Source organism: Primulina tabacum, unplaced genomic scaffold, assembly GCF_025594145.1.
Source record: "Primulina tabacum isolate GXHZ01 unplaced genomic scaffold, ASM2559414v2 Contig649, whole genome shotgun sequence".
NCBI lineage: Eukaryota > Viridiplantae > Streptophyta > Magnoliopsida > Lamiales > Gesneriaceae > Primulina > Primulina tabacum.
In genome coordinates, this window is record NW_027459827.1 from 1 (window position 1) to 18435 (window position 18435).

General features: G+C 34.0%; 1 protein-coding gene across 1 annotated transcript; it reads left to right on the forward strand.

The window, feature by feature from the left end:
- Positions 1–13552: 13552 nt before the first annotated feature.
- On the forward strand, positions 13553–14596 carry LOC142534651 (early light-induced protein 1, chloroplastic-like). The gene is made up of 3 exons (XM_075641506.1): positions 13553–13791; positions 13957–14049; positions 14155–14596. The coding sequence occupies exons 1-3, from the start codon at positions 13648–13650 to the stop codon at positions 14497–14499; spliced, it is 582 nt and encodes a 193-aa protein (XP_075497621.1). The 5' UTR covers positions 13553–13647; the 3' UTR covers positions 14500–14596.
- Positions 14597–18435: the final 3839 nt, after the last annotated feature.

Genomic DNA, 18435 nt, shown 5'->3' on the forward strand with positions numbered 1-18435 from the left:
CACTATAACACCATATCTTCCTTTGACTGGACTACCTTGAGTACGGTGTGTTGTTTGGTACTAATCGCAGATGGAAGTTCCTGCAATGCTGCGCGAATCAAGGTTTTTCTCGCCCTGTTTGAATCCCCACAAGCCGGGCCTCCAGAAATTACTGCGATGATTCCTCCAGTAGGCAGGTTCTCCTCTATCCTTACGGGTCATTTCCCTTGGTCGTCATGTCCTCTCAGAGGATTGGGCTTGTGCTGGGACTACGGGCGCTTATTGTCCTGCTGATTTCGTGACTTATCCACGAAACTGCCCATGTATCCTCGCTTGATGAGTTTCTCTATTTCTGCTCGCAGGACAAAACAGTCTTCTGTGGCATGACCTTTGTCCTTGTGAAAACAACAGTATTTGTCAGATTGCTGTCTTTTCGAGTTCTCTTTCATAGGGAGGGGGTTGCAAAAGACCTTGCTTCTCAGCTACCACTAATATGTCTGTCAAGCGTGAGTTTAGCGGGATATGCTGAAGATGAGGGCTTTGAGTTACCCGTCTTTCTTCTTTCTTGATTCCGAATTTCTCATCCTCTTTCTTTCTTTTCATAAGATAACGAGGTTCTACAGCTTCTTCGATGCGAATGTACTTTTCTGCTCTTTCAAGTAATTCTTCCAAAGTATTCGGGGTTTTCCCGCTATTGACTCTTTGAATCTCCGATAACGGAGGTTCTGCTGCATGATTCCCGCTAGTAAATCGTGATTGACATGCGGGACCTCATGAATGACCTGAGTAAATCGTGGTACGAACTCTCTCAGGCTCTCTCCCTCTTTCTGGACTATGGTGAACAAATAAAATGCTGTTTTAGGATACTTCCTATTAATGGAGAATTGTTGAAGAAAGCGTCTGGTGAGTTCCTCCAGGCTACCTACTGTCCCCGGGGGTAGCTTGTTGAACCAAGTAAGGGCTTGTCCTGATAGGGTAGTTCGAAAGATTTTACAGTAAGCAGCGTCGCTGATATCATAAAGGTCTGGCTTTGCATAAAATTTGTCGAGGTGATCTTGTGGATCCCTTCTCCTTTATACTCAGGCAGGTTTGCTATCTTTAATCAAACCGGTAGCATCTCCGCTAGAACGGCTGTTGTGAAAGGGCTACGCCGTGCTGGTAAAATTGCCAATCCACCCTCTTCTCCTTTCTTGGCGTGGAGTTTCTGATAGGAAAGAGGTGCATGGCTGTGAGCCTCGTCATCTTGAAGTGCAGTCCACTTCTTTAGGTTTGTCGGTGGCACGTCGTTGGTCCCGACTACCTCTCTTTCTTGCGGGATTCTCTCTGAATGATATGAATGGGCTCCTTCGCCGTGCGCTCCACTGTTCTTGCTGTCCTGCTGTCGAGTCGCGAGGTATTGCGCCACGGCTTCGGCTACAGCCCGAGATGCTGGTTCCTCCATCAATGCCTTCAGAACCTCGGACGTGATCAGGAACTTCGTGCTGCGGTCGAGCTGGAGGAGGGCGTCGATGCTCCTCTTGGGCATCATGGGTCGTACGCGATCGTGTTTGCATTCTAAGTGATCAGGTGGCGGGTTTCCCACAGACGGCGCCAAACTGATGCTGCACGAAATTCGGGTGAACACGCTATTATGAAAGAATATCCGCTACTTTTGCGTCCATCCTAGTAAATATCGGGGTCGCCACCTATGTCACGAAATGAGGTTAGAGGTGTCGGAAGATACCCGGCGAAAAATCCTCCAGCACTCAAGTTAGCAAACACCTCAAGATATGTACTCACAAAAGCTAGAGATTTTTGGAGCATAAAATGAGATAATGTGAATGAATCTCTACAATGGTGATATAGTTCATATTTATAGATTTCCATGATGGGTCATGGGCTTGAATATCATGGGCTCTCTATTGAACCTATTTTCCTTGATTAATGGCCCATACCAATCTTTATAACCTTAATCAATTTAATTATGTCAAACTAATATTCACAAAAATAAATAATTTTCTAGACTAACACCCATCATAAAAAAAATCAATTGTACACTAGAAATAAACATATTGTAAAGATCCGAGACAAAAAAAAAACACGTCTACCCAACAAGTGGAAAAAAAGCAATCAATTGGGCACCATAAATTATATAGTTGCATGACAAAATGGAAAATGGTTTAAATATTTTATTTTTCAAAATCTTTATAAATATTTAATAAGGTGAACAACAAAAATATCATAATTTATACATATAACAATTTAATTAAATTCTATTAATCCTACTCAAACGATTAGATCTTCTTATTCTGAATATGGTGAACTCAGTAGCAAAATTATTAATTACCAAAAAAAATTAAATTTCATTTATAATTTTTCAGTATTCCGAAAAAGGTAAACGATTTGCTACCTTTCACCTAGGACCTAGCTGCCTAGGCCGCCGCCTAAACAACTTTTTTAAATTAATTTTTATAATATTTAGTGATATTATATATAAATATCTCTAATTTTTTTAAATTTTATTTTTATTTTAAGATATTAAATCACTGATTTATATAGGTGGAGATAACATGACTTAATAAAAAAATAAGATGCAGTTTTTTACTTTATAATATTAAATCATTGTTTAAATTAATTCAATATTATCATTGTGATCTTCCACTTTTTCGGATGCAAAATCGTCTTCGTGAAGTTTTTTCACTCTAGGTCGCATATGAAGATGAAGTTAGATTTACTAGGACAAACTAACAAATAACATTTCTTGTTAGACTTAGTTTAGAGCCTATAAAACATTACATTTCATTTTTTAATTGGATTTTTAAAATAAATTAAACGCCAATTTTTTTTTTTAAAAATAAAAGCCCTAACTGCCTAAAGCCGCCTAGGATCGCCTAGCACCGCCTAGGCGACAAGCCGACAAGCACTTTTCTAGGCGGTCGGTTGCCGCCTACTGTGCCTAGGCCGATTTTTAGAGCAATATAATTTTCCAAAGGACTAGAAATTTGTGTCCTTGCGCATCCTTTAGCTTGAATGAATTTTCTCGAAACCTTGAAAAGAAAACATGTGTGGTGCCTATAAAATCCAGGTAGGGATGTAATTGAGTCGAACTATTGAATGTTTTAGTTTGAGTCATTTATAATCTATCTGAGCTCGAACTTTATTTAATGAATATATTCATGACTCATAAGCTTATTTGAGATTTTATCGAGTCTAAACAAATTTAATAAATTAAATTATAAATTTAAATATTTATTGAATTCATTAAAAATTAAATTATATATTTAGAGGAAATATTTTCTTATTAAAATTAATAATTTTATTCTAATAAAAAACTTTAATCGATTTTTCTATATTTTTCATAAGTAAAATGTAAATAAATAAATCAAATATCAAAACTACTTTTTTTTTTATTTATGAACTGACTCATGAGCCTACCAACGAACATGTTCATGAGCTAACGAGCTGTATTGTAAAGTTTGAACTTGGTTCTTTTATCTTAACAAGCATCATAAAATGAGCTTTTATTGATTCGAGCTTCGAATAACTCACTAGCGGCTTGGTTCATATATGTTTTAAAATGACCGTTTTACCCTTAGACTTGAAATTTCTCGATTTTGAATTTTTCTTACTTTCATTGACTTTAGACGATCCCAAATAATTATTTAAGCTTAAATTAAATTTCTAATATTTTTGTTTAGCTTAAATTTAAGGCTTTCGATTTAATTTCCTATTTATTAATTTGTTAAAGCGTTTAATTCCCGAATTAAATCAAACTTTAATATTTTAATCTCAAACTTTTATCATGAACTTTTCTTACCTAAATTACCCTCGTGAACCATGAACCGACCCCTGTGGACTATGGTTCGACCCCTTATCAATTCAACACCAAGATCACGAATCCTAGCTAGTTCTCCTCGAGTCATCTCTCGTTTTCTTCGAACCACCCCCGAGCCACTTCGAGCCAACCCCTGACCATACCACCAGGGACCCTACTGACTATCCTCAATCAATTTAACCAGCCCCTAGCCCACGCCACAAATCCAGCACGAGCCGCAGCCGATAATGCACACTAGGACTCCTAACTCCCCGAGGACCCTTCGACCGAGCCACCACCCGAGCCCAAACCCTCATGAACCTCACTGGACCACCCTCATACCTAGCCTGGACCCCCTGGTCAAGCCGTGACTCACTCGCACAGATGCTGCCGCCCTCAATTTGCATGGGAAAAGTCCTATCTCGCATGGACTCTTCCCTAGCCACTGTGCATGAGTCCTGGCCATGCTAGGACTCTTCCTCACACCTAACCACATCCATCCCAAGCCCTGGTCGAGCCGCACGCCATGCTTCCTCCTTGCCGAAACCCTAGTACACAAATCATGCAGTTTTCGTTCAAGCCTGGGTTACCAACGGTCCAGCCCTTGTGTAGCCTTGCCTAGGCTCCTAAACCCTCTGAAATTCATCCCTTTCTATTGAACTAGGATATCTGCCCCTTTATGCATCATATACATGAGTTTTATATCATCAAAACACGAGTTATTTGCATGTATGCCCATACAAACGAAAAAAACTTGTGCCACATATTTTTCATGCAAGGTTAATCAATATACATAATATGGTGTGAAAGATTTTTGAAAGAAAGTTAAGACGTGCTTTTGCGTTTATTACGCAAGAAAACGAGTTGGCGATGCGAAAAAAGACGATGTTGAAAAACCCTAGGCTGAATTCCCCTCAAAACCGTGGCTTTTTTCCTTCAAATATCTTCGTGTGTGCGTGTTTTTTGGGGAGGGGAGAGTCCTAGTATGTGAGGGGGGTGAGGGGCGAGAGTTTCATGACTTTGGGGTAGATTTTAGGCTTATTTATTAATTAAAGGCAATGGTGTAAGCTTAGACCCATTAATCTAGTATAATAGGCCCTTTAATCCCATTAAGTAATATTTAAAATATTTTGTTTAAGAAAGTTTGTGAAAATATTAGCCGAGTTCTCAAAAGTCCCTATTTTCGTCGAAAATTGAATGCCGTTTAAAAATATGACTCAGCGTATAAAAACACCTCAAAACAATTCTTTTTTGAAAATATCATATAACATATACCATATTTTAAATATTTAAAAATAATTTTTTAATAAAAATATTTTCTCTTATATGGTCCCCGGTCTCTGTTACTCGATCGCATATCGAATAACCTTTAAAACACAATTTTATTCATTTTAACATTAAACCCTATTTTTAAACATGTAATCATGCATATCATAATTAATTCATGCCATTAAAACCGTTTAATTAGTCATTTTCTATTTTCCCTAGATTTACATGCAGTTGGACTACGTCATCGTATTTTGGACCTTACATCGGCAGTGCCAAAGTTAAGAATCCTCTAATGGCGGATGTGTTTATATGGAGTGATTGAAGAAATATGGGAATTAGACTATCATCAATTTCAAGTTCCTCTTTTCAGGTGTGCGTGAGTTTCAAATGACAAAGGAGTAATCAACAATGATGAATGTGGCTTTACCTTGGTCAATATGAACAAACGAGGGCACAAAAATTATGAATTTATCCTTGCAAGTCAAGTCAATCAAGTCTTTTATATTGACGACCCATTAAAAATGATGGTCTATTGTGCTCCCAGTGCCAAATAGATGTAATGAGGGAGATGATGATGGTTGGACTAGTATTCTAGAGTCTCGACCAATTGATGATGTTGATCCTCATTGTATTCTTGTTCATGAAAGATACTTTAGATTAGAAAACGAGGATGTCTGGGAAATGAACAAGAAACAATGATGATTTTTACTTTTATGGCATGTTTATTTAGGGACAAGAAAAGATATGTTATCTGCTTTAAAAAATTATATTATGCACTTTTATCATGTTTTTTTATTGTTATTATTTATGTAATGTTTATATATATATATTTGTCTTATTGTTATTATTTATGTCACGTTTATATTTTTGTTATTATTATTATTATGGATAATTTATCTAAAGACACAAATACTTTAAGTTTTATCTTGATTTTGTGTTTGCAATTGGCATTTATGTTGCTTGGACAATGGTTTAGTTTAGAATAATTGTATGAAAATTCTAAATTGTAGAAGAAGGGGAAACCTCAACTATTTGCTCTTTCGGATGTTCCTGGTCAGCTGACAAGTTCAAGGATATTCAAGGTTATTGAAAAAACATTACTCATGGCATGCAAGTATATCTACTCGCATGCTGTTAGATTGATGAATGAATTGGAGACCATATACTTAGAGTTTGAGGGCGCTATGTTTGGACGTCCTAAAAACATATGATTTCTAAAAGAAGATATCTTACGTTTTATGGAGATGAGAGAGATAGACGCCAGACAAATTTTGATTTACATGGGTATGTTATATCTAACTTATTGTGTTTTTTGCATATTTATTATTTTATGTGGAACTTGTCTATACTTTGAAACATTTATAACCAAGTTATGTAATATTTGAGTGCAGTCACCTCTACAAATATTTGAGAGAAGAAGACATGGCTGATTATATTTCATTTGTGGATCCCGAAAGCATACCTACATGCCCAATTGGTAAAGATGGTCGTGACTTATCACGACATATTATTGACCAGTTGGAAGCAGTGTGTAGAGACATCATCTGCCTTATCCCATACAACACTGGGTAAGAGTTTAGTTATTTAATGACTTCTACTACATACTAGTCAATGTCATATTTTCATTTTTGCAGGTACCATTGGATCTTGACTATCATCAAAGAAGATAAAATTATGATATATTTATTGGACTGTACGGCTAACAGAAACCGAGACGATGCATGGAAAACTATAATGACCAAATAAGTAGTAGATTTTGAATGCATTCACTTATAAATATGAAAAAAAAAAATTTTTTTACTTTTTAAAATGAAGTGAGGTTAAAATATACAATTCCTGGAAGGGTATTTCTCAAATATCGTGTTCTAAACAATCGCCAATATGAGTTGTGCTTGTATGAAGACATGAAGAATTGTTCTTATTATTTGGAATGTGATTATTGCATTAACTTTTCAATTTCATTATATATAGGGTAATCTAAAACAAAATGGTTTTGTTGAATGTGGATATTGTGTGATGAGGTACATGAACGAGATAGTTGAATCTGAAAATCTACAGTTGGAGAGGATGATAAGTTTCTTCTTTATGATATGCTCTAGTTTCTTATTGAGATAAACTGCTGCCATTGAGATATGTGCACATGAAATCTATATAATTATAATTCGGGAATTTATGCTATTAAATTAATGGTTGGGATAATTTGTTTCCATTGGGATATATATGCTATGGTAATATGTATATTATGATAATTGATATGTTGTTTTGCCTTTATTTGTTGTTTATGATATGCCTAGTTTTGTTGTTTATATGCATATGATTTGGTCTTTATTTGTGACAGTGGTGTTTTATGATATATGATTAGTGAGTGATCGGGTTCTACTGTTGTTAGGGTTAAGGAATTGTTTCATATTGCAGAAAAGTGAGCAAAATAAATTTACCGAATTTGTCACTTTCGATATTAACTTTGTTTTTTTACATTTAAATGCTTTAGCTGTAGCCGTCCCCTCTCTTACCTTTTGACTTCTCCTTGTAAGAATGTTCACATGGAAATGACACTGTCCTCTAAATATGGCATAACCATTTGCAGAACATTTAAATCCCCACTGTCGTAAAGTTATTTCATTTGTACACTACTTAAATTTTGATTTTTTATTGTCCTTATATTTTACTTGACTCTTATCAACTATAAATAGCTTAAATTCAAACCCGAAGATTTCTGCTAGGTACCCTCTGGACCGGAGAATAAACAATAAATTTTTGTGGATTTGTAGATATTGTCATTTTTTTGGATGAATGATCTTATTAATTATCTAATGCCTCTTGTACTTACTTTTTACATTTCAGTCTGCATGATCAATCAAGAACCAATAGTGTGAGGCCCGAGGCCGAAGAGAGCGGGGGGTCATCACCGGTGCTATGAGGTTGCTCGGACATATGAGCGACTCCTGGAGGGCTTCTAGGCGGGAGGGAACATGAATGAACACGATCTTACATCGGAAAGAGAGGGATTGGAGAAACTGTTCAGGTATGAGACTGTACAGTTGAGGAGGGCTTAAAGATTTGAATGGTACTACTCATATCAAGAATGTGCATCTTCTTTTCGGTAGCTCATCACTTAAGAACTCCAAAGTTAAGTGTGCTTGACTTGGGGGCAATTTTGGGATGGGTGACCCTCTGGGAAGTTTCCTAGGGTACGTTGGAGTGAGGACATAAGCACGCTGGAAAGACTCGTCTTTGTATAGTGAGGACAATCGTCGAATCTGGGGCGTTATTGTCACGCTCCGAACCTGGGAGAGCGGCAATCGGCGTTGTTTTCAAATAAAATTCAAAAACAACAACCTCATAGTATAAAATTTAACCAAAAACCAGTTTATTATTTCATGACGAAATTTGTCTTACATCCCAAAGTACAAAACATAAACAAATACATCAGCGGAAGCTAAAACTTATCATCATAGAGACAACAAAAATCAAATAATAGTAGCACTCTAAATGTCTCCTTTTTCATCAGCCCAAGATTATGTATGCTCTTCCTTTTCAAGTTCCTTTTCATTCTTATCTGAGGAGGGAAATAATGGGTGAGTGTTTTGGAAACACTCAGCAAGTGGGGGATGATCGATTACCACAAGTACATATAAATATAATTTAAAACCCATATTGCAAACTGATTTTCAAAACGTAGTATATCATATCAGATCAGAATCGGAATCTTAATGCGAAACAGAGATTATCAGACAGTTTAGAACAGAACAAATCAGAACAAACGAAACACTGTTAATCATCTCGTTTTCCATGGTCAATATCCCCCATATGTTAGTCCTCTAAGGGGTGAGGCCAAAACACAGTTTTATACCCACTGATGGGGGCCATACAGAACACAATTTTATACCCACTGATGGGGCCCTAAACACAATTTTATACCCACTGATGGGGGGCCATATAGAATTTACAATCGTCGTTCTATATCCCACTCGAATCATAACAGTGCAACACAGAATCAGATGTATCAAACAACACTTATCAGGATTTTTGAATGAATTCAGCGGAATCAAAGAACATCAGAAATAGAAGGAACATATCGTTCATCGATCGAGATTTTATAAAATATATAATAGCATTTTTCGAAAATGATTTGACACACATACACGCATGTCATGAAATACTTATACAAAGTTTAAGTTACAAAGAATACATAGCAAAAAGCCCACTTACCTCGATCTCAGCTTGATATAGTGGAAACTATTATTGATCATCTTCTATCATCAACTTCATGTCATAACCTAAGAATTATATTTCATAAAAGAATTCCTTAAATATCCTCAAGTACAAAATACCCGATGTATCCACATAAAAGACGATTATTTTCAGTGTCCTTCAATCCTTATGTCACTACTCTAATTTAATAAAAAGAATGAGAAGATACTAGTATGGAAAGGAATAAGTTGGGGGTGGCAATTTGACAAAATGAAATGATTTGGAATAGTACTTGGTAAATTTGGATGGTGATAAAATATAGGGTTTATGGCTTATCTCTCCACTCTCTTTGTAAGAAAAATGAAAATGGGTTGGGAGGATTTATATAATACACAAAAGTGACATGAAAGGTTGATAATTTAATTAGGAGAAGTTATTATCACATTGAAAGGAATTTATGAAAATGAGTTACAACTTTTAATAATAATAATTTCATATAAATAGAAAGAAACCAATTTGTAAACATGCTTTCTTTATAAGCTAAGAAGAAAGAATGAAGATTGTAATTTATTTAATATTGAATGTATAAAAATGTGCCTAAAACGTGGGTTGTGGGAGGGATTAGGAATTTGGTAGGTCACGGTAATTTATGAATAAGTAGTAATTAGGCTTTAGAGATTAATTTGAAGACTAATCAATAATTTTAACACATGGGAAATCAATTATCTATTCGGATAATTTGACATAAAAATAAAGATAGATTTGAAAAACATAACCAATATATATTTTAATTTCCCAAGAGATAATATAATTTTTCCTGTAATTTAGAAGGAGGTGAATTAAGATATAATTTTAAAATTCTCACTTTCTTTAGTGCAAGAATAATATCTTAATCATTATTTAATAGGAGAAATTAATATCATGATTGAAATGAATTTAAAAATGAGTTACAATTTTAAATATTACTAGTTTCACATTAACATTGAAATTAAGATAAATCATTAATGGAAAATTAAAATAGTGAGTCATTCATTCTGTTCATTTTTTATTTTCATCATTTCATTTTATTATTATTGTTGTTAGATATGAGAAATTAAATTTGAAGAATGTTTTAAATATTTGCACTTTTTAATATGACCTAGATTTTGATCCGATTTATATTTATAAAAATATATATTTTAAGTATAAAATTTAATATTTTTTTAATCAAATCAAATTAATAAGATTCATTTATGTCTTTTTTTTTTTGACGGATAAAATCAAATGTAGCTTGTCATTGTAAAATATACCTAATATAAATATAAAATTACTAAAACGTTTTAGTATTATGATTGTATTTGAAGTAAATTACTAAAATATAGTATTATGATTGTATTTGAAGTAAATTACTAAAATATACCTAAGCGAAACAATATTTTTCATATATCTTAAAAGCAAATGATGGGTGGACAAAGATACATTCTATACTATTCTTGATTTTTTTTTGAAATTTCTTTTCGTTTTCCATTTGTTCTCTAACTACTAATATGACTAACTAATTTAAGAATATATACATATAAGTTAATAAAATCTTAAATATATATAAAATAACCCAAATAAGTATAAATATTATGTATAGATTAAATTTATTAAATTTTAAAAAATATATTTTAATTCAATAAATAAAATTAGTATTTTAGTCTATTTTTCAAATAAAATTAAATCTTTAAATTTATTAATATATTCGGGTCGGGTTGAGAATCCCGTCGGGTATATCCTATATTCCCGATCCCTTTCCCGATTCTGAGCGGGTGGGGAAAAAATCCCGACCATTCGGGTTGGGAAAATTTCGGGTCGGGCCCGGGTCGAAAGTCGGGAAGGGTCGGAAATTTTCTGATTTTTGCCAGCCCTAATCACAGTTACAGTTGGTATCAGAGCCGACCTCTCCTAGTACGGTGTGGTTCGAGGATGAACCAAGCGGAAGCTGGTGGGCATGTGAGGCCTAGGGCCGAAGAGGGCGGGGGGTGATCGCCGGTGCTATGAGGTTGCACGGACAATGAGCGGCTCCTGACAGGCTTCTAGGCGGAAGGAACATGAATGAACCGATCTTACATCGGAAGGAGAGGGATTCCGAAACTGTTCAGGTATGAGACTGTGCAGTTGAGGAGGGCTTAAAAGATTTGATTGGTACTACTCATATCAAGAATGTGTATCTTTTTTTCGGTAGCTCATCACATAATAACTCCAAAGTTAAGCATGCTTGACTTGAGGCAATTTTGGGATGGGTGACCCCTGGGAAGTTTTCTATGGTGCGTGTGAGTGAGGACATAAGCACGCTGTAAAGACTCGTCTTGGTACAGTGAGGACAGTATTCGAATCTGGGGCGTTACAAATAGTGCAACCAATCTCAATATGATGAAGCAAGAAGTGAATGGAGCGAATTCGTCTACTCTTATGTAGGTGCTTAAATAGATCCTGTGCGTTGTGCTAAATCTTTGGTTTGTCATTGTGCATGTTAGGATATACTTGTGGATATACACATTTGGCTTTTTGTATATATTTTTGGATAATACTGGTGTATTTGTGGATATATACTCGTGGATTGGTAGATAAACTTGTGGATTCGTGGATTTTCATCATTTTTAGATGGATAATTTATGAATCAAATGAATATTTTAAGTTATATGTGTGTGTGTATGGTGGTATTATTGTATATTACTTAAATTATTTTTATAAAGTGAAAAATATGTTTTTACTTCACTACTTTATTAAATTAGTGCGGTGATGATCAAGAATTACTTCGTTAAATTAAAATTGTGTTGCAATAAAATATGATTATTTAATTCAACAATAAACTAAATGATGAAGTAATAAAAAACAAAATAATTCGTCATATTAAAATTTTGTCGAAGTCAAAGAAAGAATTTACTTCACCACAACTCAATAATTGTGAAGTCGTTCTTTATTAAATACTTCATTATAATACAAAAAAAAATGCAGTCTTTTAAATTGACTACTTCGTCAATAAATGTAAATTGTGAAGTAACAAAATACCAAATATTTCAACAAATAACAACTATGGCGAAGGTATAAAATATATTTACTTCATCATAGTTTCATAACAACGAAGTCATTCGCATCAATTACTTCACCAAAATACAAAACCTGTGAAATTACACAAAACATTTACTGCGTCAATCATTGTAAACTATGAAGTTATATATGAGCTATTATTGTTGCACTTTAAGAAATCGATGAAATAAAATACGTTGTTTTACTTTGGTATCGGTCTAATTCCGGACCGGTTTTCCTTCATTGAACCGGCCAAAGACTTCGCTAATTTCTTGGATACGACTACGGTTAGAATGCATAGAAAAATGGTACCCTATTACTTCACGTTCGTCTACTTCAGCAATTATCTACCTATGACATCATTGAACATGCGAAATAATCAATGAAATTATACTAGTCATCAGACAAGGACAATATAGGATACACATTACAGAAATTTAATAAAGAACTATTTAATAACTAAAGTTAAATTTGTAATTAACTTTTATTAGTATAATGAGATTTGTCATTATCACAATGGATCTGATGATGGAAAGATAACCTTTTAGTATGGTAACTCATTTAATTTCGTATTTTAGTCCATTAACTCGTCAAAATTAGATTTTGGTGCAATAAATTTAATTTACAACTATTTTCCTATAAATTGCTGATGCGACACTAGACAAGTAAAAAATTTCAGTGTTACATCAATAATTCTGATGCCATAACAACACTTCGATAAAATAGGATTAAGAGAAAAAACTAATCAAATTTACTACGTGCTAAAACTAAACTTTGAATACTTAATGGACCAATTATTAAACACAAAATGAGACAACTCAGTTGATAAAATATTATTTTCCCATCTAATCGATATGTCTGAAAAAATATTAAGACTTTGACGAAAAATAGACTCAAAATAAAAATGCCTCACATAACATAACATATTCCAAAATCCTCATAACGACCTTTGGATCTCAACATCCTCATTTTAATTTTGACACCATTATTTTATTATGTTATTACAGAGAAAGGTTACACATAGTTTGAATTTTGTGTGAAATAATTATATCTACGTACATAATTTCATACACCGACCCAACTAGAATTTTATAGCCGTACACATCCTGAAATGAAACCTGTGCGGTGCCTATGAGTTCATATTCATACGGTGTTGTGCGAATAATAACAATTTTACGTGGAACAAGAAATACCCACAATTTCTCCGCACAAAAGCTCGGATATTGCATCTATAAATAAACCCACAATCCCAACACACTCCCATATTCAAACCAGATACGACTTTTGTACCAAAACAACTTATTTTGATTATTAAAATAAGTAGAAAAATTCTCAGTTTTCTTTCAGACTAAATACACAATATGGCAGCTGCAGCAACGGGGATGCAAATGATCTGTGGAGCTGGTTTTAATTCAAGAACAGTTGGTTTGAACCAGTTTGTACCTTTGAAGAGCGCGTCACTTTTTAAGAGGGATTTAAAGTTCAGAATTCGAAGCATGGCTGAGGTATATATATAATGTGAAACTATTGAATGATTGTGGTTAAATAACAAAAAAAGTGATCCGCAGATCTTATAGTACTACTTATGCAAAGTTTATGATGTACATTTTTTAAGTAAATAATATATATTAATTAATAATATTGGAGTTTATTAATTCTTGATTCAACAGGATGGTGATGATGTCACTGGAGAGAAAGAAAAAGCAGCAGTTCCAATTCCTCCTAAGTTGTTTTCAACACCTCCTGCACCGCCGCAACCCGAGGTTAATTCAAATCCAAACAATATTTCTTGTTGTTACAATTAATACGATACATAATACATTCATTATTCATATATTCACATGTGAGCTCAATCTACGTGCATGCAGGAAAGCACCAAGATTACAAACATAATGGCCTTTGACGGGCCTGGCCCGGAGAGGATCAACGGTCGTCTAGCCATGATCGGATTCGTGTCAGCCATCGCAGTAGAATTAACCAGAGGACAGGATATCTTCTCGCAAATACAAAACGGAGGGATCCCGTGGTTTCTCGGGACGACTGTTTTGCTATCCGTGGCATCACTTGTGCCGTTGTTTAAAGGAGTGAGCGCGGATTCGAAATCGCGGGGATTGATGACATCTGATGCAGAGCTTTGGAATGGAAGGCTTGCAATGGTAGGATTGATAGCTTTGGCTTACACCGAGTATGTCAAGGGTGGGACTCTTGTCTGAATGTTTTGTGTATGATAGTGTTAATATCGTGTGGTGTGTAGACTGTAAACAATGATGTATATTTGAATAATATAAGTGAGAATGTTTGATTAAATAATTTACAGTTCTATTTGACACGTGGGATGCCTTGTCATTACTTTGGTGGAAAAAAACTAAAAATGAAAAATTTATAGACAAAAATGTTGAAAATAATATATTAAATGTTGAAAAATAATATTTAAAATGTGTGTATTGAATATTTGAACGTTGAATATTTGAACGTTGAAAATAAAAGTTGTAAATATTGAAATTAGTGTGTGATGATGTAGGTAATGATGTATTTTATTTTTAGATTATTTGTAAAGAAATTCTATAAATAGCCTCACCATTTGTGAAGAAATTCACAATTGAGTAGAGAGAAAAATATTATAAAGTGTGTAGTTTGGTAAATTTTGAGAGTTTGAGATTCTTACTTTTTACCATAAATTTTTACCTTTTCACAACACGTTATCAGCACGAAGCTCTGAAAGTTCTCCATATTTTTCCAAGCTCCAAAACAGAAGAAAAATGTAACAAAAGTAATAATATTTATTTTACTGTTTTTTATTTATTGTGTATATATTTAATATATAATATAATGTTATTATTAGAAATAATAAAAATAAATTTTTCAAAAACTTGTTATAAATCCTGGGAGAATGTTAAGACGACATCCCACACTCCCGGTAAGGGATACGACAAGTATAAAAGCCTATAAGGTTTTTAAATAAAATAACTTATGACACATCATTATAATAATATGATATGATATACATAATTATTTAAACATGACTAATATTATATACATAATATTATTACCATAAAATTATACAAATACATACTTTTATTTTTTGTACACCAACGGTCATAAATGGTAACAAAACGGCTAGTTTTTGCCCTATAAATATGATCTCACAAACATATTCAATCACTCCAACTTTCTCTTCTTCTCTAAAAATTATTCTTTATCAAATTTTTCGAAGAAAAAAGAAGATGGCTTTCTCAAGGTTATTTTTAATTATTTTGGTTATCATACTCACGAGTCTTGTATTTATTGGAGAATATCCTCCTCGTGTGTTTTCTTATTTTTACGAATGCTTGTATTTGTTGTTTATCCATTACTTTGTATTGCAATATTCATTAACTAATAAAATGAATCGTAATTTTTTTTAGTACCACCATGTCAAATTTGACAAAGCTCGAATTTGTTGCGCTCGACATCACGGGAAAAAATTATATGCCATGGACTCTCGATGTAGAAATGCATATTGAGTCATTGGGTCTAAGCGAGACCATTAAAGAAAATGGTATATCTTCATCACAAGAAAAAGCAAAAGCTATAATATTTTTGCGTCGACATCTCGATGAAGGTTTAAAATGTGAATATCTTATCGAAAAAGATCTCATGGCTCTGTGGAAAGGATTGAAAGAAAGATTTGAACATATAAAGGAAGTTATATTTCCGACCGCCCGTAATGAATGGAATATGTTAAGATTCCAAGATTTTAAGAAAGTCAGTGATTATAATTCAGCGATGTATCGAATAATCTCGCAGCTAAAATTTTGTGGACATGAGGTTACAGAATCGGAAATGCTTGAAAAAACATTTTCCACGTTTCACGCATCAAATATAACTTTACAGCAACAATATAGAGTGCGTGGATTTGCGAGATATTCTGAACTCATCGCCTGTCTTCTTGTGGCGGAAAAGAACAATGAGCTATTAATGAGAAATCATCAGTCCCGACCCACTGGATCAACAGCATTTCCAGAAGTAAATGCACTGAGTAAAAATGAATTTAAACCTGGAAACCAAAATCAAATTCAAAGACAAGGTTTTGGTCGAGGTCGAGGACGTGGTCGTGGTCGTGAACGTGGAATTGGCCGTGGTCGTGGTCGAGGCCGTGGTTTTGAAAACAATAGAGATAGCTATTTTTATAACTCATCTCAAAAGGGCGTCACGAACCATCCACAGAAAAGGCATCATGAGAACATGAGTGTTAATGAAAATCACTCGAAAAAATTTGAAAGTTCTTGTTTCAGATGCGGCACTCCAGGACATTGATCTCGTATTTGTCGAGCCCATGAGCACCTTTGCAAGCTCTATAAAGAATCGATAAAGGGGAAAGAAAAAGAGACCAACTTCACTGAACGAAGTGACCGTTTGAGTAATTCAACTCATTTTGATGCTGCTGATTTTATGAATGATTTCTCTGGAAATGATCAATATGTTGGTGGGATAGAAATAAACAATATTGATGCTACAGATTTTCTCAATGATTTCTCTGAAAATGAACAATATAATGGTAGAATATAAATGTACAATAATTTATTTTCATGTATTCATATAATAATGTTTTATTGTACAATTATGATATGTGTTATATTTACATATGTATTGTCAGTAATCTTATTTCATTGCATATTTTTTTTTTGAAGTTCAAATATGGAAAATGCTATGAGTAAAGCTGAAGTTTGCATACCCGATAGTGGTACAACGCACACTATCCTCCGAGATAAAAGATATTTCTTGGAACTAAAACCAACAAAAACAACGGTGAATACAATATCAGGTCCTGTAGACTTGATTGAAGGATGTGGTAAAGCACAATTTTTGTTACCTAATGGTACAAAATTTTTGATCAATGATGCTTTATATTCACCACAATCGAAAAGAAATTTGTTGAGTTTTAATGATATATATTCCCATGGGTATGATACTCAAACAATGAATGAAGGGAATGAGAAATATATGTGTCTTATCACATATAAATCAGGAAAGAAATATGTGATTGAAAAACTACCAATGCTCCCTACTGGATTGCATTATACACATATAAGTCCCATTGAATCAAACCTGGTGGTAGATAATTCTTCAATATTAACCAATTGGCATGATCGATTAGGACATCCTGGTTCAACAATGAAGCGAAGAATTATAGAAAATACACATGGTCATCCACTGAAAGACCAGAAGATCTTTCAGAATAATAAGTTTCAATGTAAAGCATGTTCTCTTGGAAAACTTATTATAAGACCATCGCCAGCCAAAATCCAAACTGAATCACCAATGTTTCTTGAACGTATTCAGGGTGATATTTGTGGACCAATCCATCAACCATGTGGACCATTCAGATACTTTATGGTATTAATTGATGCCTCCAGCAGATGGTCACATGTATGTTTATTGTCAACTCGAAATGTTGCATATGCAAGATTACTTGCTCAAATAATAAAATTGAGGAATCAATTTTCCGATTATACAATCTAGAAAATTAGACTTGATAATGCTGGTGAATTTACTTCCCAGACTTTCAATGATTATTGTATGTCTATGGGAATCATTGTTGAGCATCCTGTTGCTCATGTACATACACAGAATGGATTGGCTGAATCATTGATTAAACGTCTGCAAATGATTGCTAGACCAATGATTATGAAAACAAAGCTCCCTATTTCTATATGGGGACATGCAATTTTACATGCTGCTTCATTAATTCGCATCAGACCAAGTGCATATCATAAATACTCCCCATTGCAGCTTGCATTTGGTAAAGAACCAGACATTTCTCATCTGAGAATTTTTGGATGTATGGTTTATGTGCCTATTTCACCACCGCAACGAAAGAAAATGGGACCTCAGAGAAAGGTTGGAATTTATATCGGTTATGATAGTCCATCAATCATTAGATATCTTGAACCTCAGACAGGCGATGTGTTCACAGCACGTTTTGCTGATTGTCATTTTAATGAGGAAATCTTCCCAATGTTAGGGGGAGAACAAAAACATACCGAAAAGAAATTACATGGTATGTATCATCATTGTTACATCTGGATCCAAGAACAAAACAATGTGAAAAAGATGTACAGCAAATTTTGCACTTGCAAAGAATAGCAAATCAAATACCAGATGCATTT

Bases quoted from the DNA above. Each gene is read 5' to 3' on its own strand.
- LOC142534651 (XM_075641506.1), top strand. From the start codon at position 13,648: ATGGCAGCTGCAGCAACGGGGATGCAAATGATCTGTGGAGCTGGTTTT. The intron at 13,792-13,956 runs GTATATATATAA...TTGATTCAACAG, and splicing joins GAATTCGAAGCATGGCTGAG to GATGGTGATGATGTCACTGG. The intron at 14,050-14,154 runs GTTAATTCAAAT...ACGTGCATGCAG, and splicing joins CTGCACCGCCGCAACCCGAG to GAAAGCACCAAGATTACAAA.